The following is a 23,745-nucleotide window of genomic DNA, read 5'->3' on the forward strand; positions in this document are numbered from 1 at the left end:
TGCCAGCAGTCTTTACACTGGCATCAGTGGGGACGCAACATCTTCTAGAAGGATCCAGTGCACAAAGACAAGGGGGAACCGAGACAGAAGCTACAGAACAAGGAGTAAAGCGAAAACATTTCAGGGGGAGAAAAACATTCCAGAGGGAGGGGTGGAGCCCAAGCACAGCTCAATAAATATTTGCTAAACCAACAGACCAGATAGGGTTTGCCTATAGTCAGTGCTTTATGACCATCTTTCCTGAGAACTTAAAAATGAATGGTGCTGGGCGCCTGGGTGGCTCAGATGGTTAAGCGTCTGCCTTCGGCTCGGGTCGTGATCCCGGGGTCCTGGGATCGAGTCCCGCATCGGGCTCCCTGCTCCTTGGGAGCCTGCTTCTCCCTCTGCTTCTCTCTCTCTCTCCCTCTCTCTGTCTCTCATGAATAAATAAATAAAATCTTTAAAAAAAAAAAAAAATGAATGGTGCTAAGGATGTGACAGAAATGGACATTCCAAGGAAGTTCAGGGCAAAACCTGTATGAGCAATCCTTTCCCAGGTTGAAAAAAAAAAAAGGAATAATATAGAAAGGTGTATGATAAAAAGGCACATTCTCTGTACCCTACTTCCCCCTCAACCCTATCAGAAGGTTTCCTGATGATGTGTCCTCCCAGAAATCTGCAAGCATGCGCCATTTACCCCTTTAAACATGACAGTGTCATAAAGTAGGTCTTGGAACTTGCGTCTCCGGCCCTGGGCTCTGCCAGCAAAATGGGCTCTCACAGGATGGCAGAGATACTGCAGCACCGTCTGTGAATGCTAGAATTTATATTTAAACATCCAGATCGCAAAATCATTTCCTTTTATTCTGTGCAACTTCAGTAAAGTAAGCAGACTTGTGCATGATTTATGTTAATTTATACACGATGGTGGGAATTAAGACCAAAGGAAAGCTACTGGGGAAACGCCTGCCCTTGACTGCCTAAGATCTTCAAGGCAGGGGCTGACTTCTCTCGACTTCCCCACACTTCAGTCAGCCTGAATGGACGCCGGCCAAGTATTTGGAGCAGCTTCTTGAAGAGGGGCAATCTAGAAGGAGAAGGAAAAAGAAAAGAAAAGTAAATGTTCCTCGAAGAGCTGAAACCTCGCCTCTCCCCTGCCCCGCCACAGCACTCCCCTCTGGCGCTGCCAAAGCCGCTGTTTCCAACCTTTCCATGACCACCTCTGTCGGGCTGGCCTGCAGGCCTGAAAACAACACGCGGCACTTGCATCCTGGCTATGTGAAGACTGTCCGAGGCCAGGCCAGGCCTGAGCCAGAAGGACACTCCCAGCGTCACAGAAGCCCTCCTAAAGGAAGAACGGTGTTCCCGGGCAGCAAGCACACAGTCTCTTCCCTGTAAGCAGCCATCCTATGGTTGCTCAGAAGAGGACTAGTTTGCTTCCACCTGGACCTTTACTTTGGTAAACAATGTGAGAGCTTCAGTTTTGCATTACTGCCCTTTGATACCCTTGTCTTTTCTAGCGGTTCTCAATTCCTCCCTCCTAGACTTGTAACTCTAGGTCCCTTGCAGCTGTCAGGATTCTCCTTCATGACTGCCCAGATCAGGATTCAGTTTCCTGAAAACCATATCTTCCTTTTTCTTGGTTGATTCCCCATCTTGCCGGAGGACACTTCTAAATACCTTCCTAGGAAGGGAGGTGGGGCGGCAAACCTGCACATGTCTGAAAGCCTCTGGATAGATCTGGTGGGTGTTAAGTGCAGGTGCAAAGTCAGCCCGAGGTTCCTCCATTGTCAAAAAGCCCCTTACTCTGACAAGAAGACAGATGTTCACTCTAATTCCCATTTCCTCATAGACAAGCCATTTTTTTCTTTTCTGGAGATGACTTTTTAGGATTACATTTTTAATGTTTTTGAAATTTCAACTGGATGTGTCTAGGGAAGGCTTGTTCATTGTGATGAGTACTTGGGGACCTTTCCCTTAAGATCCCAAGTATTCCTGGACTGGTCCTGCTTCCTTTTCTTTTCTACTTTAAGGGACATTTACTCAACTCCTGCCTGCTATCTACTCAAAGTACACAGACCCTTAGCCCAGCCTCCGTGGCAGTCCCTCCAGAGTTCACTAGACGGCAGCTTTCTCCCCTACACTGCTCCGTGACAAGCCATGCTCTTCTTCCAAAACTGGAATATTTCCTTCATTGGTTACTGCCAACTCTCCCCTCAATGATGTTTGGAAAGAAAAGTTTTGAAAGCATTCGATTTTGCATTTTCAGAGCTTTTGCTGGAATCCCATAGTTCATAAATGTACCTCAAAGGAAAAAAGCAAAACTCTTACCAGTAACAACTCACCTGTTTTAGAACAACCCATTCACCTGTTCAGTTTCAGGGTCCAAATCAATATCATAGAAACAGGGCCGTGTGGGCAGTCCAGGCATCGTGCTCATCTAGGAGATGTGAAATAGCATGAAAAATAAAAGTGATCTTTGTTTCCACCTTCCCTTCAGATAAAAAGCTTGAGGCACAAAAACAGAATATTATTTCACAATTGTAAATAAATTGGTACTCTTCTTGTTACACACTGAAAACCAAGTCATTGATCCTGTTATGACCCAAAGAGAAACCCTCGTGTCCTTCAGCACGCCAAATGCCAGGCTTCACGGCCGTCTTCCACACTGACAGTTGTAACAAGAAGCAGGAGGAGGTCCTTCCACCTTCATGGTCTAGGAGAGGGGCTGGGAGGCTGAGGAGTCACCTCCTCCCCTCTCACAAGACCAAAAGGAGGTACAGGGCTTGTTTGCTTTTTAATTTTGTTTTAATGAGTCTTGCATCAATGCCTGTATTATTTTGCTTCAGGAAGACATTAGAAATTAGCGTCCTTTAACTTGGGACAAGACATTTCTGTACAAAGTCTAGATAGCTTTATAACCACTATTCTGACTGGTCCAGTTTGGCCTTCTAAAACTGAGCTTGTAATGCCATAGATTACATTTGTACTTAACTTCTTTTCTCAAGACTGGGCTTTGACAAATATCTACTTAGCTGCAGATCCATAAGGCTTGTAAGTAAAAGCTCAGTACACTTTCACCTTAACAATGTCTTGTAAAACTAATACATACAAGTTCCCAATCAGATCCAGACAGGAGAATTTAAGCTCAACTTCTACAACTTAAGTATAACCAGAACATTCTACAGGGATCTGATATTAGTCTCTATTCGTGAACTCTGTAAGCAACTGCTGGCTGTGGGAACAAGGGGGAAAAGGAAGGGACTGTTCCTGAGACTTAGCAGAGAAGCCTGAAGATGACGTTAAAGATACTGAGCGTGTGCCCACTGATACAGACACAGATGTGCATGGTGTAGAAAACTCTAAAGATGGTTCCCAAAACAGTGATTCAGATTTTCAGTATTTTTACTCTTTCCCAAAGAGGATTCCCACCCCCCCAACCCCTGGAAACACTGGCACTTGTCTGGCCACTGTTGTTCCATGATGATATTGCCCCATGCTGAGAGCTGAGGGGAGCAGGGCACACACCGTTAATAACTTGCCCAAGGCCAGAACCAGCAGTGAAAACTGTATGTGGCTTTCACGTTACATATTTTTGACTCTATAATACCACTTCCTACCACTTTCTTACAATCCCGAAAGAGGGACGTAGCTCCATTAGGAGATCTATTGGATTCATTTTCATGGTGAATTGGCTGTTTGACAGGTCAGTCTTGTACTGCAGGTAAGGACAAGCTGCAGGTGTAGGACACCTGGCAGATCAAAGGGGGTGTCAAAGGGGGTAAGCCAGGCACAGGGAAGCTGTTAACCTGGGACGGTCAGCTCCTCTTTCCATATGCATACGATTCCTAAGATAAAGAAGCATCTGATAATGAATGCGTCTTGAAGTGGAAATAGGCGACCTCACTTTTCACATCTACAGGATTCATTTGCATTTTAAGGGCATTTTCTTTATTCAGAAACAATGAATTCCCAGTGAGTTTCAGGCCTAAGCTCCAGGCCTGTCAAGAAGACCCGGGACAGGGAGAGCCTCTGTCTCTACTTCAAAGGATGCTTGGCAGGACTGAGTTCATCTGTGAAAGGCGTCCAGTGAATGTCAGTTGTGATTATATGTTAGCACTATCGCAGATGATCGATGAGGCCTGTCCCAGATTCAGTCAAGGTCATACTGCCCCTGGGAAGCAGAACTGTTATTTGTGACAAGCAGTCATGGCTTCATCCTTGAACCGACACCCGGATGGTCCACAGCCGGAGGACTAGTCCTTACGGGCCTGACGCCAGCTTGCTGCTCAGCAAGCTCTGCTCTGCTAGGGTTTGCCCGGCGGCTTTGGTGGCCGATCTCAGATGCGAAGCCCTGATAAACCAGCCCGCTTTCCGCCTGTAGCACTCACTTACCGTCCCTACCAAGGGGTACAGAAAACCAGCCCCGACGCTGGCGCGGATGTCACGGATGGGCAGGACAAAGCCTGTGGGCACACCTTTTTGCTCTGGGTTATGAGACAAGGACAAGTGTGTTTTGGCCATGCAGATGGGCAGGTCCCCAAAGCCCTGAGGAGAGAAGGGAAGAAGCAGGACCAATGAAAGGCTGACAGTGCAACAAAGCACACCTGGGCACTGTGATGATACCGATTCTTCCATTTATTTAAAACATCCAATTCCCTTTATACCCACCTGGACCTCACTGACCCCGAGCTTAGTTATTAGAGATCCAAAAAAAAAAAAAAAAAGAATCTCTGTTGGGTGAGAGAGGCAAGTACCCACAACCATATTCCAAAAGTGAGTATTGTATTTTCATCTACATAACCAATTAAAGATGGTAGCTTGGAGCAGACACGAGAAGACAACTGAAAGCAGGCTCTTAATATTTGAGGAAGACACTCCCTATTTTTCATGGCTTTTCCACACATTCATATACCACCCCTGGGCAGATAATGGCCTGGACCACCTCATCCAAACACAGTGTTCAGAGGGGAGAGGGCTAACATCCAGAAAAGCGAGGCAGTGGGCACCCCGCAGGGCTGGGAGAACTCGGGAGCTCTGCTCCCAGGCTGCTCTGTAAAGAAGTGACAGAACAACCAAATATCTACCTGTTTTGTGTAGACTTCAGCTTTGTGTTGAGCTTCAGGAAGCAGTTCAATGTCATCAGCCCCATAGATCTTCTGTGCAATGATCCTGATTTTATCCTCAATCGGGAGCTAATACACAGCAGAAAGAAGGGGTATCCATGACTGGGTGCACATGATGCTGAACTGGGACAGGGCCACGTTACAGGTCAGAGTTCCGAAGAGGGTGAGAAGATGCTTTTACACACACACACACACACACACACACACACACACACACACACACGCATTTTTAAAGATTTTATTTGTCAGAGAGAGAAAGAGAGCACGCGCACACAAGCAGGGGAAGCAGCAGGCAGAGGGAGAGGAGAAGCAGGCTGAGGGGCTCAATCCCAGGACCCCGGGATCATGACCTGAGCCGAAGGCAGAGGCTTAACCGACTGAGCCACCCAGGCATCCCTACATACACAAATAGATACGCAGATAGTTTGAGGTATATTTATATTAGAAACATTTTCTTTTAATACCAAGCTCCAGATTGGGGGAGGAGTAAGATGGCGGAGGAGTAAGAGACCTAAATTCCGTCTGGTCTCAGGAATTCAGTTGGATAGGGATCAAACCACTCTGAACACCTAGGAACTCAACAGAAGATCGAAGAAAAGAATAGCAGCAACTCTCTGAACAGAAAAGTGACCACTTTCTGGAAGGCAGGACGTGCGGAGAAGTGAATCCGAGGCGATATTCGGAAGATAGATGGCGGGGGAGGGGGCCTCTGTCGGCCACTTCTGGCAAGTGATAGAGCCGCAGAGCACAAAATTGGAACTTTTAGAGTCTGCTTCGCTGAGGGACGTCGCTCCAATGGATAAGCGGGAGGTGAACCCTCACTGGGACAGTGTGGTCTCAGGACCCTTGGGGTCACAGAAAGACCGGGGGTGCCTGAGTGCGGCAGAGCTCCCAGGTATCGGAGCGGGGAAGCCGGCTGCAGAGACGGAGCCGAGGACTGGACTCTCAGCTCAGGGTTGCCATAAACCGTGATCCGCAGCACAGTCGGGACACTGCTCCTCCAGCAGGGACCCAACAAGTGGCAGATCCGGGGAGACTCCCCTCCCTCCCCCGGGAGGAGCAGCTTGTGAGGGCAACGCAGGGATCTGCTGGGTTTGCAGACTCCACATGGCGTCGGGTGCCAGAGACAGAAATGCTCGGTCACAGGCCAGGTGAACACGGAGTGCGGCTGGAGAACGGGGAGACAGGAGTGATTGACTGCTTTTCTCTGGGGGCGCACTGAGGAGCGGGGCCCCGAGTTCTCGGCTCCTCCAGGGCAGAGATTGGGAGGTTGCCATTTTCACTATCGTCCTCCAAAGCTATCCGGAAAGCTTGCAGGGAACAAAAGCTCCCGAGAGCAAACCCGAGCAGATTACTTACCCCGGACCCGACAAGGGCGGGGCAATTCCGCCTCCGGCAAAGACATTTGGGAACCACGGCAACAGACCAAGTTTACCGATCAATGAGAACGGCAGAGCTCCAGCGCTAGGGGCATACTGCACATAGAATTCATGGCTTTTTTACGATGATTCTTTAGTCTTTCAAAGGTCATTTTTTTAATTTTCTTTTTTTATTTTCCTTTTCCCCTTTTTCAACCAACATCTTATCAATCCCAGAGTCATATTTTATCCCTTCATTGTAGTTAACCTTATTTTTGGTAAATAGATAAGTTGTTCTCTCTTTAAAATTTTGGGATACAGTTTCTTCTAACAGACCAAAATATACCCTAAATCTCTAGTGTATGGCTTTGTTCTAGTCTCCTGCATGATCACATTCTCTCCCCCCCTTTTTTTTTTAATTTCTCTTCTTTCTTTTTTCAACCAACTTCTTATCAACTCCTTTTATAAAATCTTTTATAATTTTCATCTTTACAGTCATATTCTATCCCTTCATTGTATTCACCCTTATTTTTGTACATATATAAGCTTTTCTTTAAAATTTTGGGAGGCAGTTTCTTCTAACAGACCAAAATACGCCCAAACTCTAGTGTGTGGCACTGACCTATGCACCAGCCTGATCATATTTGATCATATTCTTTTTTTTTAAATCTTTTTTCTTTCTTTCTCTTTCTTTTCCCCCAGTTTCAGGTCTCTAATGATTGGTTTACTGGATATTTTTGGGGGGTCATTGTTATGCTGTTAGCATTTTGTTCTCTCATTCACCTAGTCTCCTCTGGACAAAATGACAAGACGAAAAAAATCACCTCAAAAAAGGAACAAGAGGCAGTACCAACTGCCAGGGACCTAATCAATACGGACATTAGTAAGATCTCGGAACTAGAGTTCAGAATGATGATTATAAAGATACTAGCTGGGCTTGAAAAAAGCATGGAAGATATTAGAGAAACCAAACCCTTTCAGGAGAAATAAAAGAACTAAAATCTAACCAAGTCGAAATCCAAAAGGCTATTAAGGAGGTGCAATAAAAAATGGAGGCTCTAACTGCTAGGATAAATGAGGCAGAAGAGAGAATTAGTGATATAGAAGACCAAATGATGGAAAATAAAGAAGCTGAGAAAAAGAAAGATAAATAACTACTGGATCACGAGGGCAGAATTCGAGAGATAAGTGATACCGTAAGACGAAACAATATTAGAATAATTGGGATCCCAGAAGAAGAAGAAAGAGAGAGAGGGGCAGAAGGCATATTGGAACAAATTATAGCAGTGAACTTCCCTAATTTGGGGAAGGAAACAGGCATCAAAATCCAGGAGGCACAGGGAACCCCTCTCAAAATCAATAATAATAGGTCAACACCCCGACATCTAATAGTAAAACTTACGAGTCTCAGAGACAAAGAGAAAATCCTGAAAGCAGCTCGGGACAAGAGATCTGTAACCGACAATGGTAGAAACATTAGATTGGCAACAGACCTATCCACAGAGACCTGGCAGGCCAGAAAGGACTGGCATGATATCTTCAGAGCACTAAATGAGAAAAATATGCAACCAAAAATACTATATCCAGCTAGGCTGTCATTGAAAATAGAAGGAGAGATAAAACACTTCCAGGACAAACAAAAACTAAAGGAATTTGCAAACATGAAACCAGCCCTACAAGAAATATTGACAGGGGTCCTCTAAGCAAAGAGAGAGCCTAAAAGTAACCAGAAAGGAACACAGACACTATACAGTAACAGTCACCTTACAAGAAATACAATGGCACTAAATTCATATCTTTCAAAGGTTACCCTGAATGTAAATGGGCCAAATGCCCCAATCAAAAGACACAGGGTATCAGACTGGATAAAAAAACAAGACCCATCAATATGCTGTCTGCAAGAGACTCATTTTAGACCCAAAGACACCCCCAGATTGAAAGTGAGGGGGTGGAAAACCATTTACCATGCTAATGGACACCAAAAGAAAGCTGGGGTGGCAATCCTTATATCAGACAAATTAGATTTTAAAACAAAGACTATAGTAAGAGATGAGGAAGGACACTATATCCTACTTAAAGGGTCTCTCCAACAAGAAGATCTAACAATTATAAATATCTATGCCCCGAACATGGGAGCAGCCAATTATATAAACCAATTAATAACAAAAGCAAAGAAATACACTGACAACAATACAACAAGAGTAGGGGACTTTAACACCCTCCTCACTGAAATGGACAGATCATCTAAGCAAAAGATCAGCAAGGAAATAAAGACTTTAAATGACAAGTTGGACCAAATGGACTTCACAGATATATTCAGAACATTCCATCCCAAAGCAATGGAATACACATTCTTCTCTAGTGCCCATGGAACATTCTCCAGAATAGATAACATCCTAGGTCACAAATCAGGTCTCAACTGGTACCAAAAGACTGGGATCATTCCCTGCATATTTTCAGACCACAATGCATTGAAACTAGAACTCAATCACAAGAGGAAAGTCGGAAAGAACTCAAATACATGGAGGCTAAAGAGCATTCTACTAAAGAATGAATGGGTCAACCAGGAAATTAAAGAAGAATTAAAAAAATTCATGGAAACCAATGAAAATGAAAACACAACTGTTCAAAATCTTTGAGATGAAGCAAAGGCAGTTCTAGGAGGAAAGTATATAGCAATACAAGCCTTTCTCAAGAAACAAAAAAGGTCTCAAATACACAACCTAACCCTACACCTAAAGGAGCTGGAGAAAGAACAGCAAATAAAACCTAAACCCAGCAGGAGAAAAGAAATATAATAAAGATCAGAGCAGAAATCAATGAAATAGAAACCAAAAGAACAGAACAGATCAACGAAATTAGGAGCTGATTCTTTGAAAGAATTAATAAGATGGATAAACCCCCGGCGAGACTTATCAAAAAGAAAAGAGAAACGACCCAAATAAATAAAATCATGAATGAAAGAGGAGCGATCACAACCAACACCAAAGAAACACAAACAATTATAAGAACATATTATGAGCAACTACATGCCAGCAAATTAGATAATCTGGAAGAAACGGATGCATTCCCAGAGATGTATCAACTACCAAAACTGAACCAGAAAGTAATAGAAAACCTGAACAGACCTATAACCACCAAGGAAATGGAAGCAGTCATCAAAAATCTCCCAACAAACAAGAGCCCAGGGCGAGATGGCTTCCCAGGGGAATTCTACCAAACATTTAAAGAAGAATTAATACCTATTCTTCTGAAACTGTTCCAAAAAATAGAAATGGAAGGAAAACTTCCAAACTCATTTTATGAGGCCACCATTACCTCGATCCCAAAACCAAAGACCCCATCAAAAAGGAGAATTACAGACCAATAACCCTGATGAACATGGATGCAAAAATTCTCACCAAAATACTAGCCAGTAGGATCCAACAGTACATTAAAAGGACTATTCACCACGACCAAGTGGGATTTATTCCTGGGCTGCAAGGTTGGTTCAACATCCGCAAATCAATCAATGTGATACAATACATTAATAAAAGAAGAACAAGAACCATATGATCCTCTCAATAGATGCAGAAAAAGCATTTGACAAAATACATCATCCCTTCTTGATTAAAACTCTTCAGAGTATAGGGATAGAGGGTACATACCTCAATATCATAAAAGCCATCTATGACAAACCCAGAGTGAATATCATTCTCAACGGGGAAAAACTGAAAGCTTTCCCCCTAAGGTCAGGAACACAGCAGGGATGTCCACTATCACCACTGCTATTCAACATAGTATTAGAAGTCCTAGCCACAGTAATCAGACAACAAAAAGAAATAAAAAGCATCTGAATCGGCAAAGAAGAAGTCAAACTCTCACTCTTTGCAGATGATATGATACTTTATGTGGAAAACCCAAAAGACTCCACCCCAAAACTGTTAGAACTCATACAGGAATTCAGTAAAGTGGCACGATATAAAATCAATGCACAGAAATCAATGGCATTCCTATACACCAACAAGACAGAAGAAAGAGAAATTAAGGAGTTGATCCCATTTACAATTGCACCCAAAACCGTAAGATACCTAGGAATAAATCTAACCAAAGAGGCAAAGAATCTGTACTCAGAAAAAATTGAGGAAGACACAAACAAATGGAAAAACGTTCCATGCTCATGGATTTGAAGAACAAATATTGTGAAGATGTCAATGCTACCTAGAGCAGTCTACATATTTAATGCAATCCCTATCAAAAGACCATCAAATTTTTTTAAAGAAATGGAACAAATAATCCTAAAATTTGTATGGAACCAGAGAAGACCCCGAATAGCCAGAGGAATGTTGAAAAAGAAAACCAAAGCTGGTGGCATCACAATTCCAGACTTCAAGCTCCATCACAAAGCTGTCATCATCAAGACGTATGGTACTGGGCACCTGGGTGGCTCAGTCGGTTGAGCGACTGCCTTCGGCTCGGGTCATGATCCTGGAGTCCCGGGATCGAGTCCTGCGTCAGTCTCCCTGCTCAGCGGGGAGTCTGCTTCTCCCTCTGACCCTCTCCCCTCTCATTCTCTCTCTCTCAAAAATAAAGAAAATTAAAAAAAAAAAGACAGTATGGTACTGGCACAAAGACAGACACACAGATCAATGGAACAGAATAAAGAGCCCAGAAATGGACCCTCAACTCTATGGTCAACTAATCTTTGACAAAGCAGGAAAGAATGTCAAATGGAAAAAAGAGTCTCTTCAACAAATGGTGTTGGGAAAACTGGACAGCCACATGCAGAAGAATGAAACTGGACCGTTTCCTTACACCACACACAAAAATAGACTCAAAATGGTTGAAAGATCTAAATGTGAGAAAGGAGTCCATCAAAATTCTAAAGGAGAACACAGGCAGCAACCTCTTCGACCCCAGCCGCAGCAACTTCTTCCTAGAAACATCGCCAGAGGCAAGGGAAGCAAGGGCAAAAATGAACTATTGGGACTTCATCAAGATAAAAAGCTTTTGCACAGCAAAAGAAACAGTCCACAAAACCAAAAGACAACCGACAGAATGGGAGAAGATATTTGCAAATGACATATCAGATAAAGGGCTAGTATCCAAAATCTATAAAGAACTTATCAAACTCAACACCCAAAGAACAAATGTTCCAATCAAGAAATGGGCAGAAGACATGAACAGACATTTTTCCAAAGAAGACATCCAAATGGCCAACAGACACATGAAAAAGTGCTCAACATCGCTCGGCATCAGGGAAATCCAAATCAAAACCTCAATGAGATACCACCTCACACCCGTCAGAATGGCTAAAATTAACAAGTCAGGAAACGGCAGATGTTGGCGGGGATGCAGAGAAAGGGGGGCCCTCCTACACTGTTGGTGGGAATGCAAGCTGGTGCAACCACTCTGGAAAACAGTATGGAAGTTCCTCAAACAGTTGAAAATAGAGCTACCATATGACACAGCAATTGCACTACTGGGTATTTACCCCAAAGATACAAATGTAGTGATATGAAGGGGTATGTGCACCCCGATGTTTATATCAGCAATGTCCACAATAGCCAAACTATGGAAAGAGCCAAGATGTCCATTGACAGATGAATGGATAAAGAAGATGTGGTGTATATATATACAATGGGATATTATGCAGCCATCAAAAGGAATGAGATCTTGCCATTTGCAACGACATGGATGGACCTGGAGGGTATTATGCTGAGCGAAATAAGTCAATCAGAGAAAGACATGTATCATATGACCTCACTGACATGAGGAATTCTTAATCTCAGGAAACAAACTGAGGGCTGCTGGAGTGGGGTTGGGGTGGGAGGGATGGGGTGGCTGGGTGATAGACACTGGGGAGGGTATGTGCTATGGTGAGCGCTGTGAATTGTGTAAGACTGTTGAATCACAGACCTGTACCTCTGAAACAATTAATACATTATATGTTAAAAAAAAAAAAAGATAGTAGGAAGAGGAAAATGAAGGGGGGGAATCGGAGGGGGAGACGAACCATGAGAGACTATGGACTCTGAAAAACAAACTGAGGGTTCTAGAGGGGAGGAGGGTGGGGGGATGGGTTGGCCTGGGGATGGGTTTTAAAGAGGGCATGTTCTGTGTGGAGCACTGGGTGTTATACGCAAAAAATGAATCATGGACCACTACATCAAAAACTAATGATGTAATGTATGGTGATTAATATAACATAATAAAAAAAAAATACCAAGCTCCAGATATTCTAAGTAGAAATTGTCCCATAGAGGTAAAGTTAGTGTGTGTGTGTGTGTGTGTGTGTGTATGTGTGTGTGTGCGTATTTAGGACGTCCTTAGGTACATCATCAATACTACTGACCACCCAAGAATTATTTCCTCATAAATACAAAGAAATGTTCCAATGGTGGAGATCAGACTGATATGAAACCAGACCTGGGATACTACTGATGAAAGAAGACAACCAATATCCACCCAATAACCTCCTGTTTGTATAGGAGAGGCAGATGTTATTTTTAACACAACAAATTGCGGATTGCTGTTGCTTAGAAATAGTATAAAAAACAAATCATCTACATAATAAAAAAACCCAACCCAGTGACTTCTGTGATCACCAAGCACTGGGAGTGCGGTGGAAGGCTACAAAGCAAACAGTGCACAGAGGCGAGGAGTGTCCCGCCCAGTGAGAGTCTCCACCCCATGGTGCTGCTCGGAGGGGGCGCTAGGATGCAGAGCAAACAGCATAAGGAGAGCCTGCCTAAGGGAAATGGGAAGGAAAGCTACTTGGATGAGCAAAATACTGAAACCAGGCAACATATCTGCCTCTAAGCTCCCCAGCAAGTAAGGCCAAGAGGACATATGGGGAGAATGCTGTTTTCTGAAAGGAGCAACAATCTATAAAGATAAAAATCCCTTCTGAGCTAAACAGTGATAATTTAGGAAGAGGCTTTGGATAATGGACAAAAATAGAGTGTCTATTCAGCTATGGTTTTATAAAGATGCAACAGAGATTGCTTTCATGTGCGTCTTATCTCTCGGGCTTCAGAAATGCCAAGGCACGTTCAGAACTTCTGAAGCCAAAGTCGGTGACTGAAGACCAACAGACGCTAAACAAGACAGACAGTGGCAGCCTCCTGTTTGTCAGAACGGAGCAGAGTTCCAAGTAGAAATGAGAGATCAAGTCCTCATGACGCCACTTCCTTGGGGCCTCCTGCTGGCCTTCCAGGACTGGGGTTCCTAACTCAGGCACCATGGGCGGGACTTAGAGAGCGCACCTATAAATGCTTTCATTGCATTTGGGAGCAGATTTGTGTTTATGGCATTTCCTAAAAATATGATTTGTTGAAGAGATATTCAAACCAGTCTATAAAACTAAAGCTCAATAAGAAAATGTCACCGTCAATAGGACAATGTTAACGAAATGTCAGTGTATTTTATCTGCAAACGGCAAACAGAAACAAGAGAACGTTAATTCAAGAATACTGGGGTTTCCTCCTTCTACCTTTTTATGGCTGATTTTGAAAGTCTATGCTTATCTTTTGGAAACCAAGCCAAGAATCAGCCTGGAAAATATAAGCACAATTACATACCACACCTGTCCCGTGTTCCTAATGAAGTTTCCAGTTGTTGTGGGGGCATATTTACTTAATGCCCAACAACATCCTGAAATGCATGGGCAGAGAACTGAAAACAGAATACAACCCTACGGTAAGAACAACCTCTCTCCAAACTCACTTTACTAGAGCCCAGAATAAGCAGTGCTTCTTAGAGTTACTCAGTGATGGAAAGAATGCTAAGCCCTGGTGGGGTGCTCTGGCTTTGCACCCGAGAGCTTCTCTGCACTTGAAGCAACCCCAAACCAGTAAGTGAGCTGAGGAGCATGAGGTTTTCCCCTGTCACTGGGAAGTGGTCAGAAAACTTCTGAGCTTGGTGTAGCTAGCCCCTTGCCAATTTGCCACAACATGGCTGGTACCTCAGGTTCAAGGCTGTAGCGATTTACACTCCTGGTCCTACATTTAACCCTTTCTCCTGCCAGCAAAGGGAATGTACTGTGAGTCTTTTCAAAAGTGAGGCCGGAAGCCAACCTCCCAGAGCGTTCTCGTGGGGACCTGCCACTCTGTAAGTAGCAACGTGTGTTGGTAAGACAGCTGTCTGGGGTTGATAGCCCTGGCTGTGGTGGTGTAACTCACCTACGTGGGAATCCAACCCACAGGGCTGAAGATGCTAAATACAGGTTCTAAAGTGAGGTAGCCACACAGAAACCTCATCATGTTTTGTTTTGTTTTGTTTTTTTCCGTACAGAGAATAACTCACCTTGAGGTCATAAAGGAGCTGGAAGCTGCTGGGTGCCTGAGCTGCTCTCTGGACGGCCTGAGCCAGGGCTAAGGCGCCCTTGCCCCCTTCTGCCCAGTGCGTGCATTTCACTGCATCAAAAGCCCCATGATCTTTGGCAAGGCGGCTGACAAGGTCCAGCTCGGCCTCTGAATCTGTCCTGGAAAGGCAGCGATTCGTGTTAAAGCAATGAGGATGTTCGCAGAGGACACTGTCTTGTGTTGGCCATGAGAACTCTAGTGAATTAGTCACTGATGAATGGAGACAAACCAAGTAATACTGACTGGGTTTGACTCCTGGCTCCACAACTTACTATCTGGGTGACCCTTGGCCAGTTATTTAATCCTTATGTGCTTTGGTTTCCACGTGGTAAAATGGGAATAACCGTAGCACTTACTTCCCTGGGATGTCATGAGGCTTAGATGACCAATACATGCAAAATACTTGAACATTCTAGGCACATCACAGGAATCAATAAAGACTAGCTTTTAAAAAACTTTTGTCTCCCATTCTGCTACGGTTTGGCCATTATAAAAAGACCAAAACTAGCACTGCAATAACCTCAACAACCTACACAAGTTCTCTCTTTCATGAACATTTCTGGCTCAACATGTTTGACTCTTTGTCAGGATACCATCCCACTAGACCTACTGAAATAAGGGAACTCCGTAGGGCTATGACCTCCTGTCAGCATAAAAGGCCTCTAGAGAGCAAAAAAGAACATTTTACTTCAGGTCTGTGTGTCCTCCAGTGCAGAAGGGGGCCCGTGGGAGCCACATCTGACCCTGGGCCCTCAGTGGAAGAAGTGACGGGTTTGCGGAGGCATCTGTGGTCCCTCTCGCCCCAGAGGCTCTTGTCAGGGGCTGCCACAGCAGAGGCTTAATAACCAATACCAGTAACCGAAGAACAAAATAAAGCTAACCGCGGTGCTACACAGTTAGCTCCGGGAGATGGTTTCTGGCTCTTTTTCACAGTCCTCCCCCGCCTCCCACCCGACTCCTACTCTTTGTACTTACTTGAATGCGTTCACGGCCACTACCACTGGGACTCCAAACATTCTGGCATTTTCAATTTGTTTCCTTAAGTTACTGAAGCCTTTTTCAACCAGCTCCAGGTTCTGTCAGAACAACAGGGAAGGGTCCACGAGGTCAGCAGCAGGTTCTTCTTAAAAGGGAACGTGTCCCTCACTGTCAGAACCTGCCCATGGCAGGTCTGCGCATGCGTTTCTCACGCGGTGGCGAGAGAGCGCTGTGGAGCCCTGACCCTGAAACAGCCTGTTGCGCTGGAGCCGCGCTGCAGTGGGGCCAGGCTAGCTTCCCGGCTGAACTGAAGGCACGAGGGCTGGTATGGCTGCTGTCATCACATCACATCTTAATGGCATATTTGCTGTCTGCAGGGGATTAGCTGCTCTTAAGTAAATTATACTGACAACCTTGTGTTTGGCAGATTTTATGTACTCATATGGTACGAGGGTATAAACTGACTACTCAGCGGCGCTCGGACCCTTCCGCCCGAAGACCGCGCCTAGCACAGTGCCTGGTGTGCATGACACAGCTACCAAAGTGCTGTTGGAAAATACGCAGTGATCAGTGGTGCTTTCAAAGGTTCTAAGGAACTCAACCATGACCCTTCAGTGGGGACAAAGAAAACAAGAGAAATGCCATGTTTAAGAACCAAATACTGAGACATTTAAAGGAAAGTGATGAAGGAAACATACCTTTAAATATGTTAAATGTTAATGGCAGCGTTGCTCACAGCCTTGGAAAACTGCAAACACAAACCTCCCTCAACGGGGGATGGGGCCAGTGAATTATGACATATACACTCAATAAATATGCATCATGCAGGCGTTACGAAAAGTGAAATAATCTGTATTAACGTGGAACCTATCAAGGATGTACTGAAGTGTACCAATGTTGCAAAACTATGGACAGCTTAACTCCATTTTTGGACAAATACAAAAAAACATGTATATATTCATGAAATACTTTAGATGTTGAAAAATATCTACCGAACTGTTCAGGGGACTCAAATCATGTATTATATCCTTACACTGTCTAACTTTTTTTTTTTTACAAAAAGGATGTTACTATTATAAGCTTAAAAATACATTAACTCTTTTTAAGATAAAAATATAATAGTCTTATATAAAAATAAATACACTGGATCATAAGCAAACCCCAGAAGTAACAGCCCTTGATCTGTGGATTCAATAAAGCAGCAGGAAAAGGGGGTAATAAGATAAAGGTAGAAAACAACTGAGATTATAAACACAACTTACACCTTTTTCCCTTTAATAGTTGAAAACTAAAATTGGGATTTAACTGATATTCTAAAGAGCCCTGCTAATTCTTTACCTCTAGTCACATGAAACCCAATTAATATGTAAGACTGATTGAGAACAGTTTTTAAAAAGGAGAATTTCTTAAATGAAGACACCAGCTGGGCCAGTTAGGGGCAGTCACTCTAATTAGACACAGGAAAGGCTGTGGGGTGGCAGGAGGGCCAGAACTGTGAATTCCCCTCCTACGCGTGAATCAGACAAATGACCATAAAAGGCAAATCATAACTCAGAAGACAGGCAGACTCAAGGCACCAACAATTCTTTTCTAGCTGCTTCTGAAATACTTCATTTAGGGCTTGTACAGTGCGCTATATTGCCTGACAATTTAAAAGTCTCCCCAAAAAGGCTGAAAAATGGAATGAACAGTGGCGGCAGCTGACCTCACCATCTCATGTGAGGGTCTGTCTCTCGCATAACCACCCCAAACACGCTCTAGTGATGTTTTAGAGGAAATGATCTAAATATGAAAAGATTCAAACTCCCAGCTCTTCTTTGAGCTCCTCCTTGATTGCTATCAACCAAATCAGCTCAGGGAAACCTTACCTAGCAAAATAACAGGATCCTGACTGTATACTGGTCCTTTAACATGGATTTAAATCTACAGAAGAAAGACATTTCAAAAAAAAAAAAAAAAGTCCCTATTTGCTTCACACTCAGATGGCATTTGGTAATGAAGCAGCCAATGCAGGGACGACAATGGAAGGAAATGTAATTAGTCTAGGGCAGGGTTTCTTAACCTCAGCACTCCTGATATTTGGGGCCAAATGAGTCTGTCATGGGGGCCATCCTGTGGGCTGTGGGGTGTTTAGCAGCATCCCTGGCCTTTACTCAGCGCCAGGAGCTCTCTCTACCTGAAGTCAAAACAATCACAAATGTCTCTAGACACTGCCAAATGTCCCCCGACTAGAACCAACCACTGGTCTGGGGCAGCAGCTTCATGGCAGCCTCTGTGGAGCGGCTGTTCCATGAAGCACTTCTTCCCAACTTTATCCACTGCAATTTTTCAGCACACTGCAGGCCTGTTGGCGCCCTTGCCCCCAGCAGCCACACGCCCACTCACGTCCACACGGACTGGGTTGAGAAACGGTGATTCAGGGTGGGGTGCCCTCTAGGACAAGTGAATAGAAATGACTGAAGTTACCTCCTCTACATAAGCCTTGGGGAGAGGCAGTCCAGCAGTAACCTGGAAGGAAAGGAAGCAAAGTCAGAGGTATTTTCTACTTACGATCCAATTTTAGCTTAAAAGGATGCCTTGCCAAGTGTGAAAGGCGAGAAGCTGCATCCTAGCTGGGGAGGGGTGGTTCAGAGCAGGATAAGGTTTCATGCCTGAAGGATTTAGCGTATCTGACCAACCCTACTGCACACAACAAAAATGACTGCTCTGAGCAGAGTGGGAGACCTCTGTGGCCTGAATGAAGGAGGTGAGGACAGATCTGTGAAGGTGATGGGGAAAGGGATATGTTCTAGGCAGGGGCAAGAACCTCAATGAGCAAAGCACACAGCAGTGGGGGTGGAAGGCAAGGTGCGTGTTGGGAAAATGGCAGCGGTCAGCCCTGCAAACGCCACCCTGAAATGTCCGCCAATGGAGTCTGTGACAAGTCCTATGATGAACCCTGTGACGATGGGTTCCTGAGCTGCTCTGTGGAGCCAGCCCACGCCTTCATGGAGCTGAATGAGGGAGCACGAGCAATGCAAACAAGAGGGACCCAACACAGAATTTTCTCCCTCCATCAGAGTATATTTAAGGTGTCAGAATACATAAACAGTGAGCTCACTGTTCTGGTGGCGCCTGGTGGCTTGGCCCCTGCTGCACCCACACAGACGAGCATTGAGGTGAAGGTGCCAATTCCAGAGCCTCCACTGTGAGCAGTGCAGAGTGCCTTAAAGCCTTCAGCTTCTCAGCTTGGTGTGCTCCCATTCCTCGGGGACGATAGTGCCCCGACTCCAAAAGGGGCCCCGGAGAGGCAGGGCAGGGAGCAGGGACCTGAGCTGCCACATTCTGGGCTTTACGTGCAGCTCCACGAGGGAGCGAGAGAGCAGGGCTGGCTCCTGGACAGAGCTCTGTGTGGGATGCTCTCCTCTCAGTGCTGCCCAGGTTAAGTGTCTGGCATTATTTTTCAGACCCTGAGATCAGGAGGAAAGAAGGTGCAATGGTGCAAGGGGAAAACATGTTGGGGAAAAAGGAGGAGTCCATCCTGCACTCCTGGGCTAGACTGGAGAGGTGTGCTGGGGTTGGGTTATGGCAGTGGTTCTCAGAGTGCGGTCTGGGGACCTCATCCTTTCATGTGGTCCATGAGGTCAAGACTATTTCCACAATAATTCTAAGATATCATGGTTCTTTCCACTCTCATTCTCTCATGGAGTGTACAATGGACTTTTGCAAAGAACATGTGACATGTGATCACATGCAGAAGGTGAGAGTCCAATGGTCTTCAACTAGGCCAGATCCTGAAGAGATCTGAACAATGTACAATGCTTACATTTTGTTTGGGAAAATTTAACAACTTTTCATAAAAAAAAAAAAATATATATATATATAATTTTGGGGGCATCTGGGTGGCTCAGTCAGTTGACTGTCTGACTTCAGCTTGGGTCACTATCTCAGGGTCCTGGGATTGAGCCCCGTGTCCGGCTCTATGCTCAGCGGGGAGTCTGCTTGTCTCTCTCCCTCTGCTCTGTCCCGGTCCACGCTCTCGCTCTCTCAAATAAACAAAAAATCTTAAAATATATATAGAAATATATATAATTTTTGTTGCTATGTAACTCAGCTTCAATTCCTAATACAGTAAATATCATAGATATAACCCACCGAGACAAAAGTTCTTGCAGGTCCTCAATAATTTTGAGAGTGTAAAGAAGTTCTGAAACTAGGAACACCTGGGTGGCTCCATCGTTAAGCATCTGCCTTCAGCTCAGGTCATGGTCCCAGGGTCCTGGGATCGAGCCCCGCATCGGGCTCCCTGCTCAGCAGGAAGCCTGCTTCTCCCTCTCCCGCTCCCCTCTCTCGTTGTGTCTCTCTCTCTCTCAAATAAATAAATAAAATCTTAAAAAAAAAAAAGTTCTGAGACTAAAATGCTTGAGAACTGCTATGTTAGGAAAACCTCTGATCGCTACACTAAGAAATACTGATTTTAAGTGAAGGAGGTCTTATTTCTCATGTTGCAAGACTGGCTTCTGGAATTTAATAACGCTAGGAATTTATTACTTCTTCAAATAATTTCTGAAAACTACCACCATGTCTTCATGTGCAGGCACTGAAGAAAAGATATTACAATAATAGGATAAAAAGTGCAATTTCTAACCAGTAGGAATTCAGGAAAACACAAACTTCAGGTTGGAGTTGAAGATAAACTAGCCCTGACCTAGTTTCTCTGTTATTCGGAGGCAGTCCAGGTCATATCTACCTTTCTCCTTTTCCTCCCCTCCCAGGCTGGGCTAGTCTCACCCAGCATGCGCCTTTCAAGAAGGGGCTGACTTCTGTCTCAGCTAAATGATTTGGTTGGCTGGCTGCCCGTGTCACTCTTTAGAGGGAAAATGGGACTTACTTAAAAAGAACAGTCTGAACATAAAGGAGTTTTCTGTGTGTCTAGCCAAGCACATGTCCTTGGTTTAGATATTATCAGAGGTTCCCTCAGAAAGACTGGCGATGAAGCCAATTTCCACGAGTGATAAGGTGGCTGGCATGAGAGCTGTGGAAACATATCTTGCTCTCGGCACCCTATTAATCATGAGGATAAGAGCACCTTAATGAAGAAAGAGGGACAAGTCATCCCAACTTCCTTTCAGCCTTCAACACACTGCTGAGAATCAGATTCTTCGAACTCTTGATCCTCACCGTGGGGCCACCTCCGTGCATCTTAAGAGCCCTGACTGTGGCCACAAGCACCACAACGTGAGGGCGGAGACCAGAATACCGGCATTTGATGTTAAAAAACTTTTCCATTCCAATGTCTGCTCCAAATCCTGCTTCAGTCACTGTAAGTGAGGAGAAAAGCAACTGTAAAAAGGCCATCCCAACTCCCTTGACGTTAAAAGAAAAACACCAGTTTATTCACAGATTTTGCAAAAATACTCACCCACAAACCCCTCAGGGCCAACAAGCTTGAGGGCAATTCGGTCTGCAATGATAGAGGAATTCCCATGTGCGATGTTGGCAAATGGTCCGGCATGAACAAATACTGGAGTGCCCTGTGGAAATCAAGATGGCATGGGCAAAGCTACCACAAATGGGATCATGTCTTTGGGACTCCAAAAGACAAAGACTTCCCAGCAGAAAAATACAAAGCCACCTCTTTTATATTTAAGCAACATCCCAATCACAACAGTGAGAAAGAACAAGAGGAAAGAGATGAGCAGGTAGAGAACTCTCTGACTCCCCAAGAGAAGTGTGCTTTATAACCACTCTGCTCTGACACGGAAGACCGATTTGGGAAGGCAGGAATCGCTCGGCTCACCTCTAATGTCTGCATGAGATTGGGCTTGATTGCATCCTTCATAAGCACTGTCAATGCACCACTCACCCCCTACAAGACAAAGGCATGACACCTTGTTTCCTAGCAGCAAAAAACCCCAATCTTTTGAACGAAAACTCAACATTCTTAGATCTTCCCTTTTTAGTGATTGTGTACCAATTGGTACTTTCACCTGAACTAGACCATCCATTTACTTATTTTTTTCTGGATATACTATGAAGTTGTCTCCTATTTTAAGCAGGAAGAACACACACAATGAAAATGACATTCACATCTAATTTGTGGAAAAACATGTAACTATGGAAACAACAAGCATCTCAATCAAGCACTGTTGTTGACTGATGAGGGAATCTATCTGAAGCCAGTTTATAGCACTGAAATGCTAGCTCTTAGAGAACTGAATTATTTGTAACTTTGATGTCTGGGCAGAAATGACTGAAAACCAAATTCATGTGTGTTTCCCAAAGCTGAAACTGAAAATGTACCCAGGAGTTCAATACACACTCTTAAGTATCAGGTCCCTCTTTTAAGCCATCCAACCATAGTTGAATAAATTGCTAACAAAGTAAGAAAAGGCTATGGATCCCACCTATATTCAATTTTGGTGAGTTTCTAAGTTTCTGGTTGGGGTGTAAAAATTTAAAACTATTTCCTGTCTTACACATATTGACTGTAAAAACAGGAAATTAGTATTTTATCCCTTTTCTGAATTCAGCTGACAGACTGCTAATCATGGGCCAAACATTTTGGTGTATGTCAACATAAACAGGCTTTCAAAAAATTAATTTGTAAGATGATTTCATTCTAAACCTCATTTTACCACACAGACAGTTTGGAAATAATCCTGAAGTGGAGAACTAGCCTAGGAGGGCCATCAGACAAATCGGCTAATAAATTGTTCCCAATGTGGTTATTAGTGTGGAGATGGTGGTCAATAAGCCGCATGGTAAGAGGAAGGCCTGTTGTGGGGAGAGGCCAGGGTGTGACTCCAACCTCATCAGCTAAGGACCTCACTGGGACATTTGACATTCTCTGCAAACTGAAGTCATACACCCACTTTTAGAAATACTCACAGGGTGAAGATGTTGCTCAAACCATCTGAAACCTGTGGTCTATTACTGGAGCATATCACCTGTTACTTGCTACGAGGCACTTTTGGGAAATTTTGTAATTCTCTTGCAAGTAGCAAAATCACAGAGAATTTATCAGTAACTGCTGGGATACCCTAAGGCGATAGACCCAGAGGCATCACCAAGCCTCTGGGTCCCCACAGAGCACCCTCTGAGCACCCGGGTACCCACCAGATCTTCGGTACTGATGGGCTCCCCTTTCCTGCTGGATGCCACCACCATTCTGCTCAGTCTCTCTCTCATGTCTTCTAGCGAACTGGTGAGAGCCAGCACAGCCATGATTTCACTGGCCACAGAGATATCAAACTGGGCCTGTTGGCCGGGAAAAGACATGACAGGCCACACTGCATTAAACCAGAAGCGTGAGTTGCAAAAGCAATCCTTGTTTGCATCCGAGGCTTACACAAATAGCCTCAAAGGACAGAATGGCACAACGGTATACAAAGAACTTAATGAAAATAATTCTCCAATAGCAAAAATTTGTAATCGATGATTCCAGGACCTTGAGTCGCCAATTTTTAAAAATAAATGTTCTAGCAGGACCAACAGTCTCTGCTGAAGGAAGCTTGTAATCCTGTGGTGATGGTTTCCCTAACACACAAGGAAACAACACAGAAGCTCTTACAACCAAAAGACATATTGTGAACGGCCACACACACAAAAGAGGCAGTTTTGATCCATTTGTGTGCAAGGATGTTCACCGGGGGCTCACCACCTCCAGGAAAAAATGCTGGGGGAGAAACACACAGGTGGCACATGGGATTTATTGCAAAAGCTGTCAGGAGTGCTCAATGCCACACACCTACTCGCTTCCATTTTAAAAGGGAGAAGGCAGAGCGGCACCTGGCAGTATCACTTGTACGGGAGAGGATGGAGGAGGGCAGAAGCAGCAAGAGCTGCTTCACAGCAAGAATTCACTTAGAAAGGAACACATAGCTACCGTCCGTGTGTGCCCTTTCTCCGTTGGAGCCTGTCCGATGGTGATCTTCCTCAGGAATCGATCATTGGTATCCAATACTGTAGTAGAAAGAG

At 44.4% G+C, this 23,745-nt stretch overlaps 1 protein-coding gene across 2 annotated transcripts in view; it reads right to left on the reverse strand.

The window, feature by feature from the left end:
- Positions 1–822: 822 nt before the first annotated feature.
- MTHFD1 (methylenetetrahydrofolate dehydrogenase, cyclohydrolase and formyltetrahydrofolate synthetase 1) overlaps positions 823–23,745 on the reverse strand; it is a 61,535-nt gene continuing 38,612 nt past the window's right edge. For both annotated transcript variants that reach the window (XM_028115004.1, XM_028115078.2), the window contains 12 exons: positions 23,654–23,730; positions 22,885–23,025; positions 21,566–21,634; positions 21,188–21,299; positions 20,947–21,086; positions 18,253–18,294; positions 15,784–15,884; positions 14,750–14,927; positions 5,067–5,174; positions 4,375–4,527; positions 2,325–2,419; positions 823–1,066 (listed from right to left, as the gene is read on the reverse strand). In XM_028115004.1, coding sequence (XP_027970805.1) covers positions 2,330–2,419; positions 4,375–4,527; positions 5,067–5,174; positions 14,750–14,927; positions 15,784–15,884; positions 18,253–18,294; positions 20,947–21,086; positions 21,188–21,299; positions 21,566–21,634; positions 22,885–23,025; positions 23,654–23,730 — 1,211 coding nt within the window. In that variant the 3' untranslated portion in view covers positions 823–1,066; positions 2,325–2,329. The remainder of the gene's footprint in view (positions 1,067–2,324; positions 2,420–4,374; positions 4,528–5,066; positions 5,175–14,749; positions 14,928–15,783; positions 15,885–18,252; positions 18,295–20,946; positions 21,087–21,187; positions 21,300–21,565; positions 21,635–22,884; positions 23,026–23,653; positions 23,731–23,745) is intronic.

This window comes from Eumetopias jubatus, unplaced genomic scaffold (assembly GCF_037043125.1).
Source record: "Eumetopias jubatus isolate StellerSeaLion01/CBP00866 unplaced genomic scaffold, mEumJub1_p1.0 scaffold_7, whole genome shotgun sequence".
NCBI classification, from domain to species: Eukaryota; Metazoa; Chordata; class Mammalia; order Carnivora; family Otariidae; genus Eumetopias; species Eumetopias jubatus.